Below are 21007 nucleotides of genomic sequence, written 5' to 3'. Positions count from 1 at the left end.
AAAATTGTATTTCTGGCCATTTTGGGTTGCATGTGAATGTTAAAAATAGGTCGGGATATCCAGCATATCGACATATAGCCATTGCATCCTGAGTATGATTTCAATTGTTAGTTATTGACTTAAAAAATATAGAGAGACGTTTATAAAATTCAGCTATATCCATCGTAAGTATAGTCGAAGAATAGCATGAAAAGGGACTTATTTGAAAGAAAAATATATTGGAAGTCATAAAGATTTGTTGGGTAAGTATATAATGCATGACTAAATATAGATCCTGAAATAATTATCTACCTGGTAATTTTGAACACGATATCGTGGTCCACCAGTATAAGACGATGGAAGAATTGTCATTCTACCAACTGAATTTGTCATGACATCTCCTTGATTAATAGCATCTCTCAATCCATTATATAGTTCTGCACGCAATTGCTTTTGATTCTTTCTAATCCAATTGATTCTAACTTCTTCGATCGAAGCATAAGCATCCACCATGTACTGTTGGAACAAACGCCCACTCCGTAACAATGTTTGTGCCTCTCCAGCTCGTTGTTGCAAGCGAAAAGAATAATATTGTCTCATAGTAACTGTTTTTCGCTTGTAACAACTCCCTGTTTCTGGATTTCGATGACTTATACCAATCCTATAACCATCTTCTCCATATGGAAATAATAATGGGTATTGTAGTGCCATGAAACTTGGGTGCAATTCTGTAATTCTCTGAAGACCAATTGTTTTGTGTTCAACAATTATATCCCGATGACTTTCTTCATTTGAGCTTTCATCAACTAAAAGCGCAGTAACTTCTGAGCAAGAGGGCAAGTTATTTTGTCTCCCATCAGTCAACCTATTGCTAAGCAATCTTAGTTTCAATTCTCCGACATTATGGTGATCATATTTATCTCTGACCATCCTAAATGATTTTACCAAGACATTGTGATTGTCCAACATATGCAAAATGTCTGTTACCAGTTTCTCTTGAAGAAGATTATTTTGGTTATCACCTTGGATAAAACCTAATCTATTTGAGATCTCATTTTCGGTGTCATGTATATAAAGTTGTGCAAATTTTGGCTTTTCTCCATTATCAGGGCATAAAGAACCAAGTAGGTGGTAGGTCTGTCCATTTATTCGAAAGACATAAGGGTCGCCCTGTTTGTTGATTTCATAGTCAATTTTTCCACCCATAGATGTAAAAGCAAAAGCCGCATTATAAATTCTAATGTTACGACGAAATTATTTTGCTGCACTATCTCCATCATAATCAAGCAAGTGATAAAGCAAAGTTGGTGGAAATTTTAGTCGCACATCAGTATAAACATGGAACCATCCTCTTGCTTGATTTAATCAGAAATCAATCCATATAAAACTTTTTCCACTTTCCATTTTCATTAATATTCTTACCAAGACTATACAATGCATCTCAAAACGGTTCTTGTATGTACAAAATTATGTGTAAAAAGGATTATCGAGTTAATATTTGTCCATATGAAGACAAAAGGAGAACAACAAGGGTGTCCATTGAATTTACCTTAAGCAAGTGATTAAGCTCAAGTGATTAATGAGCTTCAGTTAAGAACGAATTATTTGAGAGAACTCGAGTTCGAATCTTAACTAGAATAATTCTTAGCCAGACTTTACTTACCTCCGGATCGAACTTTGAGTTAATAGAACTTAATTCCCTTAATAACCAAATGGGCACACAAAAGGAGATCACAAAACTTCCCATATTTGCTTGTATAGTAAAAGCTACTAAATCCCTAATCCCATTTTTCGTAAATATCTTCATCGAATAAACATTGAAGTACACTTACAATTACAGACACCGATTGCCAACATTACATTACAGACACCGACATATATCGATTATATTCAATTAATTTTTTCAAATTATTATCGACATCAACATATCAAGTCTATGTCGTGTCTGGTGTGCGTGTTAGTATCCATACTTCATAATCAAGGTGTTCAAAAAAAATCAAAAACTAAACTCATTAATAAAAATTGAAAATCAAATTGCTTTTACAACAACAATTTAAGAACCGAACTGGTTTTTAAGAACCAAAACTAAATTGTTCTAAACCAAAATCAATTTTATTCTCCAAAGATCTCTCTCTATCTCTCTTCAGGTCCCTCCCTCTTTCTGTCGTAGGGGACATGATATAAATGAAATACAATGTCAATTAGTCTAAATATGTGAAAAATATATAATTACAAGCAAAAACCATAAGGTAATTAACGACGATATATAGATTGTAATAATTAAAATCACAAGTCAGAATGTAATTAAACATCATCTTACATTTGTGAATATATGTTTCAAGCTTGAAAGTACATAAAACATTCCTTAATTTGAACGTCTTAATAATATAGATTATCATCAAAGATAAGCTACTTTGTCAACATCTCATAAAAAAAAAAATATGTTAAATATTTTTCACTAATTGTGTTTTCTAAGTTAAAATCACGAAACTTAACTTCCATGACATAATGCATTCAAGAAATTGATGAGAACATAGAACTAGAGACTTTAAATGTTTGGATTTTGATGAGAACAAATAACTATTTATGCACAATACGCTGAAAACTAGAATTCGACAAAAGCTCAATTTTGCAAGTTTTGACAAAAATTGGTTCAAAACCAAATTTCCATCCAAAACTGGTTTTGAAAACCAGGACTTAATTAAAAAAAAAAATCAGTTTTTAAAACTAGATTTCTAAGTTGAACTTATTTTAAAAACAATTTGGTACAATTTATATAAAAGTAGTTCAGTTCAATTCAATTCATATTATAACAATTCAATTTGTTTCAAATAAAAGCACATAGCTAAAAACAGTTCAGTTTGAGGTTTTATTTGTAGAACCAGTTCACTAGTTTAAAAACCAGTTCCCTGATTTTAAAAACCAGTTCGATTCAATTCAGATTGAAGCAGGACCAGTGTGGTTTGATTCTTAATAATTGGAAATCAGTTCGATTTAGTTTGAATTCAATTTTAGTTCTGAACCAAATTTTGCACACCCCTAGATCATAGAACATTACTTCCCCAGCTGTCTAGTTACTCTCCCAAAATAATCTCATAGTTATTATGAAGACTTATAGCGGTAGACAATTATCTCAATAATAGTCCAATAATGGTATACAATAACAAGTACAGTTACAATTTCAAGTTCAAAAGGGTTATAATTATCATAAGCTGAAAAAAATCATTTATTAAGAATGGTACAGGTAGCAATAACTAAATACAATTAGATTCAATTATAATTAACATTGGTTATTTTTGAATTCTGCATCCACCTAGAGAAAAACAATTATTTAAAGCAAGAATGAAACAATCAAAACAAAATTTATCAAAGTTACACAAGGCCTACAAAACATAGGCACTCTTCTTTAAGTTCTGTGGTATCAACAAAAATAATTTGTCAAAAATGCAGAACTGCAAAATGTTGACAGAAAAAACTGAAAGCCAATGAAACTTGAAGTTCAATTCAGCATTGAATAGAAACGTTGCAAGCTAGGACAATAGTCTGCAAAAACCATTAGATTCTGATGATTGATAAAACTTTTGTATACATCCTGTAGCAGAAGCATATATCTCGCTGAAAATTGATGACAAATCAGTTCAAAAACTTTTACACAATGTAGCTTAGACCATTTGATTTGCAGATTTTAACTATCTTCTCCAAGTTGTAGGATAGAATATGAGGAAATTCATCAATATATTTTGCTGGAAACTTGTTTTCTTGTTAAATAATCTCCTCTACCAACACTTATAAAACTGCAAAACTTGCTAAATGCTTGAAGATAGCTAGTGAGTGGTTTAAGTAACATATTAATGACTCAATTCTATAAACCAGTAACACAAACCATTAAGGTATAAATGAAAATCATGAAAAATGAATAATAGTCAGCTTCTGAAATAAAGTAAAACCAATTAAAAGCTTCAAAGTTTAGAGTATACCCAGATGATTAATCTAACTTGTGACCATTATATGCATCCATTAACAGAGCTGCATCTTTTTGAAATCGGGTGACGAATCTCCCCAAAAACTTTTTCTCGCTAATTGAAATAATGCTAGTTATGCTATAATCTCTCTTTATCAAACCCTTTGACTTCAAAATCTTAACAACTGCATATCTAGGGACTAATGTTTTCTCGAAGTTGCGGTTCAGAATCATGGGGCTTTTAGCAATGTCTTCTTGGGTAAAACCCATATCCTTCACCAAGAAGCTCATTGTTTTCATAATCTTTTTTTCTGAAATCATCATACACTGAGGATATTTTCGGAAAGCCAAACGACATAAGTCTCTCGACCAACCCCACCTCTCGAAAATCTTAAGTCTCGACTCCCAAATTTCTTTGTCCATCTTTGCAATTACTTGAACTGCCAAAACAAAATTCGACTTCGAAGGATCAAACCCGATTTCTTTCACTATATTAACAGCCTCAACAAATTTACTATGCTTGGCGAATGCTACACTCGGAAAATTTGATACCAAAAGGGAAATGCAACCTTGAGGCACACCAAGTTGCCTCAAAACCTCAATGTTTTGAACTGCATCATTTACAACCCAAACAGAATGAACGTTCCATGAACCATGCTTCATGGTTGAAACTACCTCTTCATCATTCCGAACTAGGCTCCGAATAATCTCATAACGAGGGATAATGGTTTTCTCCAAGCTTTTAGTTAAAAAGGAAGTGTTCCCAATGAGGATTTTGGGGAGATCAGTGGTTGAAACCCCAATGGAATGAAAAAACTTGAGTTTGGGCAAAAGGGTCTTTTCAGGATCTGATAAAAGAACAAAAGGGTGTTTTTTGACATAACTACATAACTGTGAATCAGAGAAGCCATAGGTTTTGAGAAGTTGAATAACAGCATTAGGGGAATTAGGGTTTTTGATTTGTAACCTTTTGGAGAGTTTTAGGCTGTTTCTGGTGATAACCTACACGAATTTACGAGGGTTGATAACGTAAAGGTTTCATCTTTATGATGGTGATTTGTGTTAGCAACAGAGAAAGAACGATGAATGAATAAAAGAGAAAAAGCATCGTGGGAAAGAATAACAGAACGAAGGGTTCTATGAGTGAATCTAGTAAACAAAAAACGGTGCATTTGTAATAAGTATTGAACAGTAGTAGTAAATGTAGTAAGAGTGAAGAGAGATTGAGTCACCTAGTTTATATTTGAAGGATTGAATCACGAAACAGCACCATCGGAATGAACGAGTGTGTTTTGGGCGAAACCACAAATGAATGAGAAAATATTCAAAATGTTTCCGACTTTTAGTCCTTCGTAATGTCGAATAGTTTTGATGACATTATCAAAGTTAATTAGACTAGATTCACTCTATTAATAAAATTAAGACTTAATTGCAATTTTTATTCCTATATTTTAATTGAATTGTAAATGTAGTCTCTCTATTTTATTTTATTTTTAATTTTAGATCTCAAATAGAATTTTGGTACAAAATTAGATGAAATTTCATTTTTGTAAGCTGCACCACACTATTTATGATCATACATTTCAGTTACAATTGTTGCACTACGAAGATTTTGAGGTATGTATTGACTTAAATAAACCCATAAAAAAATAAACTTTATCAAATTTTAGACCAAAGTTTTGTTTATGAAACTAAACTGCAATTAAGCCTAAAATTAATTTCGTTGGTTTGACACGCTAAATGTCACTTAAGGGAAAATATTGAAGATTATTTTGAAACAATTTAAATAAATAATTGATTTTGTTTCTTCTTCGTCACACTTTCGTTAATTCCTTTCATGTTATCTTCATTTCGGTTTGTCATCTAAAATCGTATTCAACTATTTGAATCACTACAACTCATTATTCATTTTATAATTATAACTTTCATATTTTAAGAGACAGGAGTGTTGCATTAGTTTTACTCTTTTTTTTAGCCTCTATTACGGTGTTTCTTCTTTTGATCACAATTGTATCTGTTCAATATTTCTCTGTTACATGTCTCCTCTCCTCTCTTTGAGTAAATTGGAGTATTGATTTGAGTGTTTTGAATTTTAAATCACCAATAAATAACAACCCACATTTGAAACTAACTCTTGCTATACTTGAGTGGTACATAATGAAATAACACATTGCATAGTTGTTGCTCTAACATGCTATGCAACATAGATCAGGGTAGCTGATAACAATTATATTGTATAGTTAAAATATTAGTTAACATAAAAAAATAGAATGAAGAAGTAAAATAAAAAGCCTACTTGATAGCTAAGTCTTGTTGCAAATTAGGCATCATATTCACTACGAACCATTATTCTCTTTAGTTTTGCATTTCTTTAGTTTTTTTCTAGCCTCCCATTTTTAATGTTTCATCATATGTGCAATATTCCTGCAAATTATAATTGTGTGTGAGTTTGCTTTTCATTGATACCAAGGGTATAATTGTTGTAACCTATGTACAATATTTATTTTTGTGAGTTGGTCATATTAGGTGCACATGACACTGTAAAAGTTGTGACATTGGTATGTCTTGTGCCAATTGTTATATTTTATGGATTTAATTCATATATATTGTTGGTAGAAAAAGTTTTTAGATTATTATTCAATCACAATTATTAGAGATGTTTGACTTTTATCATAACTGTCTTTAAAGTTATGTCTATGAATTGTTATGATAGATTGACAATATAAAACTTTTTATATCGACAATGCATGACAATTAAACTCATATTTTAATAATGTTACATTTGTTTCCATATAATTCAAATAAATGTGGCATTAAACTTCAACTTCTTACATCACTTGAGCTCATTATTTATTTACGTTTATTGCAAACAAAACAATAGCATGACATTTATGGTTGTGTTATCCCTCGACACTAATAAGAGCGAAGATGACAAACAAAAGAGTGTGATAAATAAGAAATAAAGTTAAAATAGAAACAAAGACATATATGTCTATACCAATTGACAATTATTTTCATTGTTTCAAAATAGTCTTTAATATTTCGTCTATGTAGTACTTAACGTGACAAATCAATAAAGTTAATTCTCTTAATTGATGAAGACTCGTGGAGATTAAGTTGATTAGCGTTGGAGAATATCATGACCTTATTTTGGAATTATGATAAAACAAAGGACTAAATTGAACTAAATATCAAAAGTCAGGAACAATTTTGAGTATATGTACTTAGAAGAGAAGTTAAATAAAAAATTTATAATGTTTGGATGAATGAAATATAAAAAAAGAAAAATAGTCAAATTTATTTTTACATATGATTGGATTAATAGAAAAATAATAGTGAGAAAATAATATAAAATGATGAACGAATTTTTTTCTTTTATAATTATAATTTAAATATTATTACACATATCTTTTGGAGTAAATGTGGCACCCTGAACTGATTATTTAATAAATATTATTTAATTTTTATTTTGACAGTGGTGCTATTGTGGTTAATGCGAATAGTTGTTACTTGTTTGTAAGCTTCAAGTCAGACACTACTCGACATTAAATATGTAATGTATTTTAAATATAGATTAGTAATTATATAATTATTATTGTTATATGGTTTTAAAGTATTTTTAGACTTAATATTTTATTTTAGAATGTAGATTAATATATTATTTTTAAAATTGAGTATAATATTATTTTTAAACTTTAATATTAGTAAGATTTGTTAAACAAATTACTAGTAAAATATTTAATTTGTAAAAATTATAATCAAATTAAAATGTAGTTATTTTTTAATTGTTGATGAAGTGCTATTTTTTTGTTATAGTTATTATTTGTATTATGATTTATTATGTTAGTAAAATATAATTTTATTAAGAAATTGTAATTTTTTTAGCAACAAAATAATACTTGTGAAAAATAAGATTTATAATAATGATCTAATCATAAAATATGTAATATCACAACAACATCTTCAACCTCAAACAACTATGACTTTGCGACTAGTGTTGGTGTACTTGAAGATGAATTGCAATTTCAAACCATATTGTCTCCAACACCAATCTATTATAATTATTAAAACAGAACCCTCCAAAGTTTTTCCTCTATGCCACATCCTCCAATATTTGCCAACTCACCAAAATTCTCATGTGGCACATTCCAAAGTCATCTTCTATTTTATTATGTTTTGTTTCTTAAATATATAATACAAACCTTTTCATTTGTCCAAGTACAATTATTTCATACATTATATAACTTCAGTTTTAATTTATCACTAATGATTCATCAATACATTTAAAAAGCTATAATTACTCATCAAAACTTTCATTTCAATAACCCATAAAAAAAATACAAACTATCCAATATCTTCAAATCATGACAATGCAAGTTCGACTACCGCATTCTATTTTTCAACCACTCTCTTGTAAATTCTAAGTTCAAACAATGATAACGACATTATGAAATGCAACCAATGTACAACTATTTGTGTGACACACTATTAATTCATGGATACTTCAATAATATTGTTTTTATATTGTCAATTATTGTTCAAGATCATATATCAATATTAATTGCATATGAAATGAGTTTTTTTTTTTCTAAGTTGAATGTGTATCCCATAACATTTTTTCTTTTTATAATTAAAAAAACACAAATCATAATTGAAACAAAAAAACTAATATTCCATCGACTACTATTCCATCAAATAATGATGGAGGGAGTGAAGCTAATGATCAGAGAAATTACCACGATGATTGATGTATTTGAATAATATTTGTTATTTTTATTTTTGGTTTGTATGAATTTATTATACATATTATTATTTAATTATGATATGTTTAATTTTTGGTTTGTATGACATAATTTATTAATTTTAGAATGTTTCATTTTGTTTGGTATATATAATTTAAATATATAATTTAAATTTATAATTTTATATAATTTATTAATATATAATATTTATTTTAAATTTAAATTTTTAATTTTTAAATTATATTAATATTAATTTTTTATATATAATATCATTTTTTTAATATTAATTTTGAATTTTATAAATTTTTTTTAATAAAGTCACACATTTGTGGTGGCCTAAGCCCTCACAAATGGACAGTTTATGGTGGTCTAAGCCCTCACAAACTGATTATTTTATTTCATGTCATCCTTTGTGGTGACATAAAAGCTCTCACAAAGAACAACTTTTGTGGTGGCCTTAGCCCTCACAAACGCTGACTGATTTAAGCTTAGTCTTTTGTGGCGGTCTAAGCCCTCACAAATGGTAACAAAAAAAACTGATATGACCGTTTTGGCCGCCACAAACTTTTGTGACTGACTTATTTGTGGCTGTCAAAGACAGCCACAAATTTACCTGTTGTGGCTGCTTTTCTCCCTTTATGAGGACATTTAGCCATCACAAATCCTTGTTTTTCTTGTAGTGTTAAACTACTTCATTTACACAATTATACATGTGTGCATGTAATAGAAATTAGATGAACTTCAAAAATATAGTACAAAGACACTCAACCTCATCATGCATTAGGGTTTAAAAGGTCAATCAAAATTATAATGCTTCAAGTATTCAAAAGGATAAACAATTTAGGAGATAGAAATAGGGAAAAGGTGGAAAATTAGAAAAGTTAGGGAATTGGATCAATTCACTTGTACTGTGAATCAATTCAGAACAACCTTTGGTTCCAAAATTTCCAATTTCTAAGACCATGAATGGATTCAAAATAGCAATGAATAGATTCAAGCCCTGTAAACATAGTTTTTAATACTATATTATGCAGGAAACTTCAATAATCAACTAGGTACAACTGCCTAGAAATACAATCATCATAAAACTATCAATTTGTAAAGCATATTTACAAAACAAGAGCAACATTCATCACAACCTCAATATCTATAGATCAAAGGAATAACATCAACTTTCAGGAACCAACAACCATAACAAACTTATTCAACAAGAGAAATTAAACCACAATCAAACATAAATTTAAACCCCTAACTTTACTAACCTAATTAAGTTTAGTAAAACTCAACCACATGCAAAAAGGAGAAAGAATAGAAAACATCATCAAGAATTTAATAAAACCTAATCACACCGTTGAGAGGTTTTAGTGGGGAATTATATGTTACCTCAAAATTAAATGAAACTAGTTTTTAACTTTTGTGAATGCTTGGAATGCAAGGCATTGGTGGGTGTGTCTGTAATAATGTGGGGTGGCTAATTTTTGTTGGCGTTTGGTAATTTGGTTTCACTTTTCTTTTCAACCAAGAGGTTTTAAAAAACTCATCTTAATTATTTGGCTGCCAAACTTCAATATTCTTTAAAAAACCATATGCCATAATACAATCTTCTTTTTTATTTAAAAAAAGATACAATGTTGAACAACGATCCTCACCAAGAAAATGGTTGCCAACCAATACATGGGTTAGGATCAATTGAATCTATAGTGTCAAATTTCAATTATGACATCTTTTAAAGCAGATTCATAGTACAAAATCTACCATTGAATTCAAAGATATTATCACATATGTTATGTATATAAATTTTTTTTAAAAAATATAAAATTATTTGATATAATTTAAAATAAATGGCATGAACTTTTATTAAACAAAATACTTTTGATACATCTCATTGTCATAGCAAATAATTTCAGATTAATATCAAATTTTATAGATATAATTTATGTGATAATCACTTTTAATCCAATGTACATTTTAGAATGCCAATATCCATTTAAAAATTATTAGAAGTCTCACAATATGAAGTTTGACATTGTAGTATAAATTGATCAATTTATATATATATATATATATTATCAATTCAACTCTCTAAGCCACACTACTTATAGAATGAAACAATGAGTGACTTGACCAAGATATAAGTGATATAGCACGCTGAACAATGAGGAGGCTGAACCATAAGGGCACATGCTTGATGATTTATCAAAATTCTTAGTATGTGTTCTTGCTCTCCATCATGGATTCTTTCTATTATGATTAAATAATATTGGCATTATGATTATACATTTCAATTGTTAGTCACAAGGTAAGTTTTTTCAATTCATGTAGTAGCATGTATTAAGATTATAATTAAAACCAAAAGTTGTTTACTCAATTTTGATTATAGACAATTGATATTTTTGACTTAATGTTTCCATTCTTTAAACAATGATTTGTAATTTTAATCATTTAGTCTAACAATAAAGAGATAAATCTTGGATTTGTAATATACTTGAGTTTCCGTCCTACTAGTATCATTAGAGAGACACAAATGTAAATTCTTTTGTAAAGATTCACCCATGTTTTTCCTATTTTAAATTGAGACACTATTTTCTCACTCATTTTATTTGATAAAGAAAAAGCAATGATTTGTTCATCTCTTTTTAGACAAGCCCCTTCCTGATTTTGTGTCAAATTTTTTTGAAGGGTTTTGCACCGTGCACCCCTCCACTTATACCTCCCACCCCATCATCAAAAAAAAAAAAAAAAACCAAATTGTCCATAATATTATTAGTAAAACCCCTAAAAAGATTCTCTTTTTTTTTTTCCATCTATTTTATTCAAAAGTTTGAATTGTCCGAATCACATTTGCAAACATTCAAACATTTGAAACTTTCGAAATCCAAAAATAACATAAACTTCGGAACTTTGAAATTTTCTAAATATTAATTTTTCAAATTTCGAAAGTTTTCATGAACATGAAACTTTGGTATTTATGGAAAGTTCCGAAATCCATTTTTATTAGTAATAAATTAATAATAATAAATAGTAATAAATTTATTATAAATTTATAGTAATAAATAGTAATATATTTATAGTAATAAATTAATAATATTAAATTTGATATCTAATTTCGGAAGTTTCAAATTCATCAAAAAATTTGAAAGTGTCAGATGATCTGGGAAATAGCATTTCGAAACTTTCAGATTTTCTAAAAATGAATTGATAATTTTGAAAGTTTGGAATTTTTTGAAACTTTCGAAAATGAATTATTTTGAATGTTTGAAATTGTCGAAAGATATGTGTTTCAGAAGTTTCACATTCATCCTAACTTTCGAAATTTTTTGTAAATTTTCATTTCAGAACTTTCAGATTCAACGAAAGTTCCGAATGATATGTGCTTTAGAAGTTTCAAATTCTTCCAAACTTTTGAAACTTTCTGGAAATGTTAACTTCAGAACTTTCATATTCATCGAAAGTTTCGAAATTGGTAAATATTTATGTAAAATTATATTTTGAAAGTTTTTAATTTAACAAAAGTTCCGAATAGATAATAAAACTCACTTTTAATTATTTCCAAAATTTGAAACTTTCGAATATTAAGAATTTTTTTGAAAGTTTCGAAAGTGGGGGTGAGAAAAGAGAGTGATAAAATAAAAAAGGATAAAATGATCATTAAAAAAAATGAAAGGGGGGGAGAGGGGGGGTACGGTACAATTCTCCTTTTTGAATCATTTCCGGCTAAAGTTTTACATTCTCTCTATGATTATTATTTAAAAAAACATTTGTGACTACTTTTTCATTTTTAATTCCTCTTCTGCCTTAGACTTTTGACTCTCTTTTATTGTATGAATTTTTAACAATTAACTTTGATTATCTAATTACACTAAAAGACTCTAATAACATTTGCATGCATTAAGTCCTATTATATATTCATCGTTTAGATCAATGTATGATTCTTTTCTGATGCATGTAATTAAACCATTTTTAAGTTGAAGTTTCACAGGTTAGACTCTTCTTCCTTTTCTTCTAGTACATTTAGTTATTATTTTTAAAAACTCAGAAGTTTCACTATCAAATCAAAGTAACAATTACCGTAAACATGTAAAATGTGCTGGCACAATATAAATCACTTATATTTAGATAACCATGTTATGTTATCATGTTAAGAATGTAACATCACATAAAAAATAACGATTAATAAACATAGGCATCAATATATATCTATTTTAATTCTTAACCTATGTAGTTCATTAAGTACATTAGTCTCAATGGATTAATATTTAGGTCACTTTCGTCATTCCTCGACTTATTCTAATTTATTTTAGTTCTCAAAATAATTCTAAATAAACATGCTTTACACCACTTTCCAATAATCAATATATATAGGTAAATGAGGTTCTTATTAACAAATAAACTTATCTTATTTATTTAAATTATGTGCGATTTTTATTGTAGGGGGAATTATATATTTGGTCTCGTGTTCTCAAATCATGATAAAAATATTATAGAGACTTGCGAAACGAAGAAATGACAAGTTCTAGACTCATAATATTTGAGCCATCAAATATCAAAATCAATTACCAGAATAGAGGTTTGTGCACCAATATATAGAAATAAGAATATAATATAATGAGTACTTCAACCTATATGTATAGATAATTAAAATTTAAAATACAATTTTGCAGACACAATATTAATCACTTACATCTAGATATCCTTATTATGTTATTATAATGTTAAGATATAATGAAGTTCCACATCGGTAATAATCACTAACAATGACATATTCATGTTAATATAAATATTGTACAACCATTTCAACTTAAACACACAACCTTGTGGTGAATACAAAGCGAACTATTCTTTCGCCTTTTACTAAAGAATACCGTGTATTCATCACATAACGAGGTATATGTGAAATTTTTTAAAGGATACCTTCCTTATAGAAGAAGTCCTGCATTGAAGTTTAAATATTATTTATACTTTTAACACATGAGATGCAATATAAAAGCCTTAACAACTATGCTAGTTTAGACACAGAGCTTTGTGGTGAGTACAAAGCGAATTATTCTTTCGCCTTTTACTAAAGAATACCGTGTGTTTCACCATATTAAAAGGCATATGTCAATTTTTTTGAAGGATTTCTTTTTTATGGAAGAAGTCCTGCATTGAAGTTTAAATACTTGAGTTTTTATTTTTTTAAAATTGCAGATGAAGCTTATATTGAGAATGTAATAATCGATTGATAAAAATGAAGTGATAATCAATTGAGGGGTGTTATTTTCTATTAATGTATTAGTTTAATATTTATATGGTTAGATATGACATGAGATCAAACAATATACGATCTTGTTAAATTCATTGTCCATTTAGATCAAGTTGAAGTTTCATAAGTTAGGCAATCTATTTCATCCAATAAGTGTATTAGTCTAAATGGATTAACCTTTATGTCATTTTCTTCGTCATTCATCTTATTATAATCCATTAGGATTCTTAACTAATGTAGTTCATCCAACAAGTACATTTGTCGCAATGGATTAACATTTATGTCAATTTCGTAATCACTCGGTTTATTACAATCCATCTTAGTTTTTATAATAAGGCTAGATAAACAAGATTTACAAAACTTTCCTATAATGCAAAATATATAGCAAGATGAAGTTCTTATTAATAAACAAATTTATCTTATTTATTTAAGTGTTGTACATTTTTTATTGTAGCGAGAGTTATATAGTTGGTCATATGTTCCCAAATCGTGACCATAATATAGAGACTCGTAGACAAAGAAAGGACAAGTTCTAAACCCATAAATTCTTGAACCTTCAAAAATTAAAATCAATTACAACAATAGAAGTTTGTGCACCAATATATAGAAACAGGAATATAATATAATGAATACTCCAACCTAAATATACAGATAATTAAAATTTTAAAACAGTTTTACAGACATCATATTAATCACTTAAATCTAGATATCCTTGTTATGTAATTATAATGTTAAGATATAATAAAGTCCCACATCGATAATAATCAATAAGAATGACATATTCATGTTAATATAAATATTGTACAACCATTTGAATCTAAAACGCAAAACCTTGTGGTGAATACAGAGCGAACTATTCTTTCGCCTTTTACTAAAGAATACCGTGTTTTCATCACATAACGAGGTATATGTCAATTTTTTGAACGATTTCTTCTTTATAGAAGAAGTCCTGAATTGAAGTTCAAATATTATTTATACTTTTAACAATTTGTAACATATTTGACAAATAACATAATTTTAAAAACTAATTGAAATGTATTCAAGATTACATTTTATTATTTTTAAAAGAAATTCTGCAATTGCTTAGAACTAGATAAAGATATTGCTTTTTACATGAACCAAGCATAGGTAGTTTAGTTAATTGGTTGATTATATGTGATTTTATTTTACTTAATTTGATATTTAGTTAAAGAAATTATTCAACCGATTATATATAATGTTATTCTGTTTATTCACTATAATAGATTCATGATAAGCTAAATATGTGTGAAATACTATATACACTTGTATAAAAGTTTGATATTTGGCTTAACAAAATATTTAATCAATTATTTGAAAAGTTTATTCTATTAATTTAAATTCTTTATAGCCTAGAAATGGCTTGTTCATGATCCTTAAAAAATGCAAATTAATGACAAAAAAAAAAAATGTTTGTTCCACCCAGCCTTTTTCATGTCCACATAGAAGAATTGTCAAGCTAGATCTTATTAATTAAAGATAAGTTCATTAGTGAGAAATATACTTGTTTAAGCCATTATTAAAGTTTTTTTTTCTTTTACAACAGCAAAACAAATGTACCAATGTATAAGAAGGGTTACATTATTGTAATCCATTTGGGTTCTTAGTTAATGTAGTTCATCCAACAAGTTCATTTGTCGCAAATGGTTTAACATTTATGTTATTTTCATCATCACTCGGTTTATTATAACTCATCTTAGTTTTTATAATAATGCAAGATAAACATGATTTACAAAACTTCCCTATAATCCAATATACATAACCAGATGAAATTCTTATTAATAAACAAATTTATCTTATTTATTTAAATGTTGTACATTTTTTATTGTAGGGAGAGTTATATAGTTGGTCATATGTTGTCAAATCATGACTATATTTTAGAGACTTGTGATACCAAGAAAGGACAACTTCTACACCCATAAATTCTTGAAACTTAAAAAATTAAAATCAATGACAAGAATAGAGGTTTGTGCACCAATATATAAAAACAAGAATATAATATAATGAATACTCCAACCTAAATGTATAGATAATTAAAATTTAAAACCAGTTTTGCAGACACAATATTAATCACTTACAACTAGACATCCTTGTTATGTTATTATAATGTTAAGATATAATGAAGTCACACATCGGTAATAATCAATAACAATGACATATTCATGTTAATATAAATATTGTACAACCATTTCAATTGAAACACACAGCCTCGTGGTGAATACAAAGCGAACTATTCTTTCGCCTTTTACTAAAGAATACCGTGTATTCATCACAAAACGAGGTATATGTCAATTATTTTTGAAGGATTTCTTCTTTATAGAAGAAGTTCAGAATTGAAGTTCAAGTATTATTTATACTTTTAACAATTTGTAACATATGTGATCAATAACATAATTTTAAAAACTAATTGAAATGTCTTCCGTTGAAACTATGTTTTTATTATTGTTAAAATAAAATCTGCAATTGCTTTGTACTGGATAAATACACTTGAACCAAGCATAGGTAGTTTAGTTAATTGGTTGATTATATGTGATTTTATTTTACTTTATTTGATACTTATTAAGAAATTATTCAATCAATCATATATATTTTTATTATGTTTATTCAAGCTACAATAGATCATGTTAAGCTAATAAATAAGTGTGAAATACTATATACACTTGCCATTAACTTATATATCTTAGATAATATTTTTTACTATAAAAGTTTGATATTTGGCTAAACAAAATATTTTACCAGTTATTTGAAAGTTTATTCTATTTATTTAAATTCTTTATAACCTAAAAAGAGCTTGTGAATTAGCCTTGAAAAATGCAAATTAATGACAAAAATAAATGTTTGTTCCATCCAGTCGTTATCTTGCCATTAACTTATATATCTTAGATAATATTTTTTATTATAAATTCTTTATTTAACTAGTTATTTGAAAATTTATTTTGTTTATTTAAATTCTTTATAGCCTAGAAACCATTTGTTCATGAGCCTTAAAAAATACAAATTAATGACAAAAATAAATGTTTGGTCCACTCAGCCTTTATCATGTCCACTTAGAAGAATTGTCAAGCTAGATTTTATTATTCCAAGATAAGCTCATTAGTGAGAAATATACTTGTTTAAGCCATTATTCAAGCATTTTTCTAACAAGAGCAAAACAAATATACCAATGTATAAGGAGGGTTACATTATTCTAATTCATTTAGGTTCTTAGCTAATGTAGTTCATCCAACAAGTGCATTTTTCGCAATGGATTAACATTTATGTCCTTTTCGTCATCACTCTGTTTATTATAATCCATCTTAGTTCTTATAATAATTTTAGACAAACATGATTTACAAAACTTCCCTTTAATGCAATATATATAGCCAGATGAAGTTCTTATCAATAAACAAATCTATTTTATTTATTTAAACGTGCATTTTTTTTTGTAAGGAGAGTTATATAGTTGGTCATATGTTCTCAAACCATGATAATATTATAGAGACTTGTGAAACTAAGAAAGGACATGTTCTAAACCCGTAAATTTTTGAACCTTCAAAAATTAAAATCAATGACAAAAATAGATGTTTGTGAACCAATGTATAGAAACATGAATATAATATAATGAATACGCCAACCTAAATGTATAGATAATTAAAATTTAGGCTTAATTGCAGTTTTAGTCCCCCTATTTTAGCTGAATCGCACAAGTAGTCCCCCCATTTTGTTTCTCCCCAGTTTTGGTCCCTCAAACAGAATTTTAGTTCAAAACTTGATGAAATTTCATTTTTTTTTGCATTTATTTAAGTCACATCATGCCTCAAAATCCCATTTGCAACAATTGTACCTAAAATATATGATCATAAATGGTGTAGTATAGCTTTAAAAAATGAAATTTCATCAAGTTTTAGACTAAAATTCTGTTTGAGGGACCAAAATTGGGGAGAAACAAAATGGAAGGACTACTTTCGCAATTCAGTTAAAATAAAGGGACCAAAACTGCAATTAAACTAAAATTTAAAACACAATTTTGCAGGTACAATATCAATCACTTACTTCTACATATCCTTGTCATGTTATTATAATATTAAGATATAATGAAGTTTCACATCGGTAATAATTACTAATAATGACATATTCATATTAATGTAAATATTGTACAACCATTTCAACTTAAACAAACAACTTTGTGGTGAATACAAAGTGAAATATTATTACTCCTTTTACTAAAGAATACCGTGTCAAATTACAAATTGAAGTTTGATTGGAGAAATGTCTATATTTTATGTCCGACAATTATTCAAACATGATTGATTATTATACATGAAGAGGTGGAGAGCGCGCATTGCGCGGTAGAATTTTATATATTACTAAGTATAATATAACAATAATATGTAATTTAAAAATATTGTTATTTTTATTTTAGAGTAAAATATACTCAACAATTTATGTGTCTAATGATAAATATTTTTTGAATAATTATATATATGCAATGTTTGCTTTAATACAAAGGAAAAGATAAAACATTGCTGACTAATAGAATTCGTGCAAAATATATTAAAATATGATACTATTCATAAGATTTTATAACTTTAGAGATGCAATTATTGTCTTTAATAACTTTTAAATGTGGAATTGATTTATTTAAACTTTTTGATATCATTGAAGTGTTCATTCTAATATATTTGTTAAATAGTTATCTGTTTTGGAAGGTGCAACTTGCATTGTGATTCTTTGAAGATATTGAATAGTTTGTTCTTTTTGTTTGAGTTATTGAAATAAAAGTTTTGATGGGTAAGTAAATCTTTTAAGTACATTGATGAGTCATTGAGTGATAAATTAAAGCTTAAATTGTATAATGTATGGAATAATAGTACTTGAATGGGAAAATGAAAAAGTTTGCATTATATAATGGAGAAACAAAATAGAATGAAAGTAGAAGATGAAAAAATAATCTGTTTTGAAAGGTGTCACATCGGAATTTTTGTGAGTTTGGAAATATTAGAGGATGTTGCATATATGATGATGAGTTGCCACAAATAGAATTTAATGTTATGTTTTAATATATTATAATAGATGGTGTTTGGTTTTCCCCAAGTAAAGCTTGATTCCACTCATTGATAGTAAACCCTAGCCTTGGAAAAACATCACATTTTAATTAGTACACACAGTACATAATACACAAGATTTTGATTGTACAAAATGACTCTGATAACGAATAATGTGACACCCTAAACCCTATACTAATTTTGAAAAGTCTAATTCTTCCATACTTATTTAAAAACACAGCGAAAAATTAACCTTAGGTAAATCTTTTCGCTCACAAGAGTAAAGGGCATCACACATCTTGTGCCACTCAAATATAAAGGAAATCTTTAAGAAAATTTTCATGGCATAAATTTTATCCACAAAATAAATGCTTTCAACATGTCTCAAATTAACTTAAAATGATAGTTTGTCCCGTCCTGATATCACTTATCAAAGCTCAATCGTACAAGGATAAACGTTACATAATGTTGAAACACAAAATATCAAGAAAATAAATCTAATGGCAAGTGCTTCCGGTAATCATAGCAACGACATATAACAAATACTCTCTATCTACCTCATATTGCACATCTATTCCCCAACAACACCAAACAAATAGAACGAATGTTGAATAATCGAATCATGTTAAAAAAACATGAAATAACGACTTGCACATATTCATTACATCTTCATGCATAAAAACTCAAATCATAACACATTCATATATCAACATATTCACTTTTTCATATATTCACATCTAAATGAGGATCAACATCGTTGATCAATTAAGGTTTTCAATCGCAATTATATACACTCATATCATCCAATCACAAGTATTCAAGTAAACAATACTAAATGGAATACTCTTCACACAATGAAACACTTTTCATGAGTGTGGCACCAAACAACTTTGAAGTACTGATATAAAAAACTACATTGAAGTACTTAATAGGAACATGGCTCTACATCATCACTCAGACGTATTTAAGTCTTTTGTAGGCTCGCTTACCATCATAACTCCTCAAGTCACAATTTAGCGTCCAGCTGAGTTATTAGTGTGTCGTGTACGATCCAGAGTTTTAATTTCTAATTTATGTATTTTTGGAGAATTTTGTGTTGAAATTCTAAGGCTTTATAGCTAAGGTTATTGGTATTTTGTGTGTTATATGCCAAAAATATATTTTTGGAGCCCCAATTAAAATTATTCGTTGATGAATAATTTTATTTATTTACGGTGAATCTTTTGTCGAAAGAAAAATTTTCTGAGATGCAACGTTTTTCAGAAAAATTCATCTGTCGATTAAATTGAGGCGAGAGAAGATATTTTTTTGAAAAAGTGGTTTGAGAAGTGATGTGAGGCAATGGGTGAAATGATGTTTTTTAAAATACCTAGACATTTGTTTGGTTTTAATTTATATAAATATATATATATATATATATATATATATATATATATATATATATATATATATATATATAAAAGAGAAAAGGAAAGGAAGGAAAACAAAAAGGAAAGAAAAGTAAACATTTTCCCTGCCTCGCGAACGTCTCCTCCTTCTTTCTTCTCTGTTTTGAAAACAAAGAAAACCGTGTTAGTGGTTTTTAAAACCGTCAAACACAAATCCTCACTTTCCTTCTAGATCTAAGCTCCCTTGCGAGAATTATTAGAAGGAAAAGTTGCTCCTTGCCATGCTGCGGTGCTAGTGAGCTAGTTTTCGAAGCGATGACGCGAGCAGAAATTTACAGGAATTAATTGTGGTGCCTTAATCGACTATTAAAGCTACCGTTAAGGTAAAGGCTCCTTCCAAACTTTTAGTTTGCATTAAGGACCTTATATGTGAATTTGTTGAAAATAAGTTTTATGTGTTTAAGGTATATTTGTGGAAAAATGAATTTAATTCGATTTATGAGTGGATTAGTGGAATTTGAATTTGGTGTGTTTGAGGTGTGGTTTGTGGTGATTCATGTTTGGTGGGATTGATGTGTTCATAATTAATATTATGAATTTTTGAGATGTGTTTTATGTGTGGATTTGTGAAAAATGAATTTAAGGTGATTTAA

The 21007-nt window shown here is 28.1% G+C and overlaps 2 protein-coding genes and 4 non-coding genes across 6 annotated transcripts in view; 4 read left to right on the top strand and 2 right to left on the bottom strand.

The window, feature by feature from the left end:
* The window catches only part of LOC140920482 (uncharacterized), a 4350-nt gene extending 1313 nt beyond the window's left edge, over positions 1-3037 (bottom strand). The window contains exons 1-2 of the mRNA XM_073368763.1: positions 292-3037; positions 18-88 (exon numbers count right to left, since the gene is read on the bottom strand). Of these exons, the coding sequence (XP_073224864.1) occupies positions 18-88; positions 292-1185 (965 nt within the window). The 5' untranslated portion in view covers positions 1186-3037. The remainder of the gene's footprint in view (positions 1-17; positions 89-291) is intronic.
* A 472-nt stretch (positions 3038-3509) lies between these two features.
* LOC101490721 (transcription termination factor MTERF8, chloroplastic-like) lies at positions 3510-11236 on the bottom strand. The gene is made up of 3 exons (XM_012715495.1): positions 11168-11236; positions 3975-4942; positions 3510-3594 (listed from the first exon to the last, which is right to left on the bottom strand). Exons 1-3 carry the CDS (start codon positions 11234-11236, stop codon positions 3510-3512), a joined length of 1122 nt encoding a protein of 373 aa, XP_012570949.1.
* Positions 11237-13490: 2254 nt separating this feature from the next.
* LOC113786871 (U5 spliceosomal RNA) lies at positions 13491-13611 on the top strand. Its single transcript, XR_003473177.1, has one exon. It is a non-coding gene; the product is annotated as a U5 spliceosomal RNA (small nuclear RNA).
* An 86-nt stretch (positions 13612-13697) lies between these two features.
* On the top strand, positions 13698-13819 carry LOC113786872 (U5 spliceosomal RNA). The gene has a single exon (XR_003473178.1). It is a non-coding gene; the product is annotated as a U5 spliceosomal RNA (small nuclear RNA).
* A 933-nt stretch (positions 13820-14752) lies between these two features.
* Positions 14753-14872, top strand: LOC113786867 (U5 spliceosomal RNA). Its single transcript, XR_003473174.1, has one exon. It is a non-coding gene; the product is annotated as a U5 spliceosomal RNA (small nuclear RNA).
* A 1275-nt stretch (positions 14873-16147) lies between these two features.
* Positions 16148-16268, top strand: LOC113786868 (U5 spliceosomal RNA). The gene has a single exon (XR_003473175.1). It is a non-coding gene; the product is annotated as a U5 spliceosomal RNA (small nuclear RNA).
* The last annotated feature ends 4739 nt before the right edge of the window (positions 16269-21007 follow it).

Source organism: Cicer arietinum, chromosome 5, assembly GCF_000331145.2.
Source record: "Cicer arietinum cultivar CDC Frontier isolate Library 1 chromosome 5, Cicar.CDCFrontier_v2.0, whole genome shotgun sequence".
Classification (NCBI taxonomy): domain Eukaryota; kingdom Viridiplantae; phylum Streptophyta; class Magnoliopsida; order Fabales; family Fabaceae; genus Cicer; species Cicer arietinum.
Note: the sequence above shows the minus strand (reverse complement) of the source record. Positions and strands in the feature narration are given on the sequence as shown.

Coding starts and splice junctions, on each gene's coding strand:
- LOC101490721 (XM_012715495.1), bottom strand. CDS start 11,236: ATGGGTGAATCTTTACAAAAGAATTTACATTTGTGTCTCTCTAATGAT. Junction 4,943..11,167: donor CTAGTAGGACGGAAACTCAA/GTATATTACAAA, acceptor AAATTCGTGTAG/GTTATCACCAGAAACAGCCT. Junction 3,595..3,974: donor GATGCATATAATGGTCACAA/GTTAGATTAATC, acceptor ATCAATTTTCAG/CGAGATATATGCTTCTGCTA.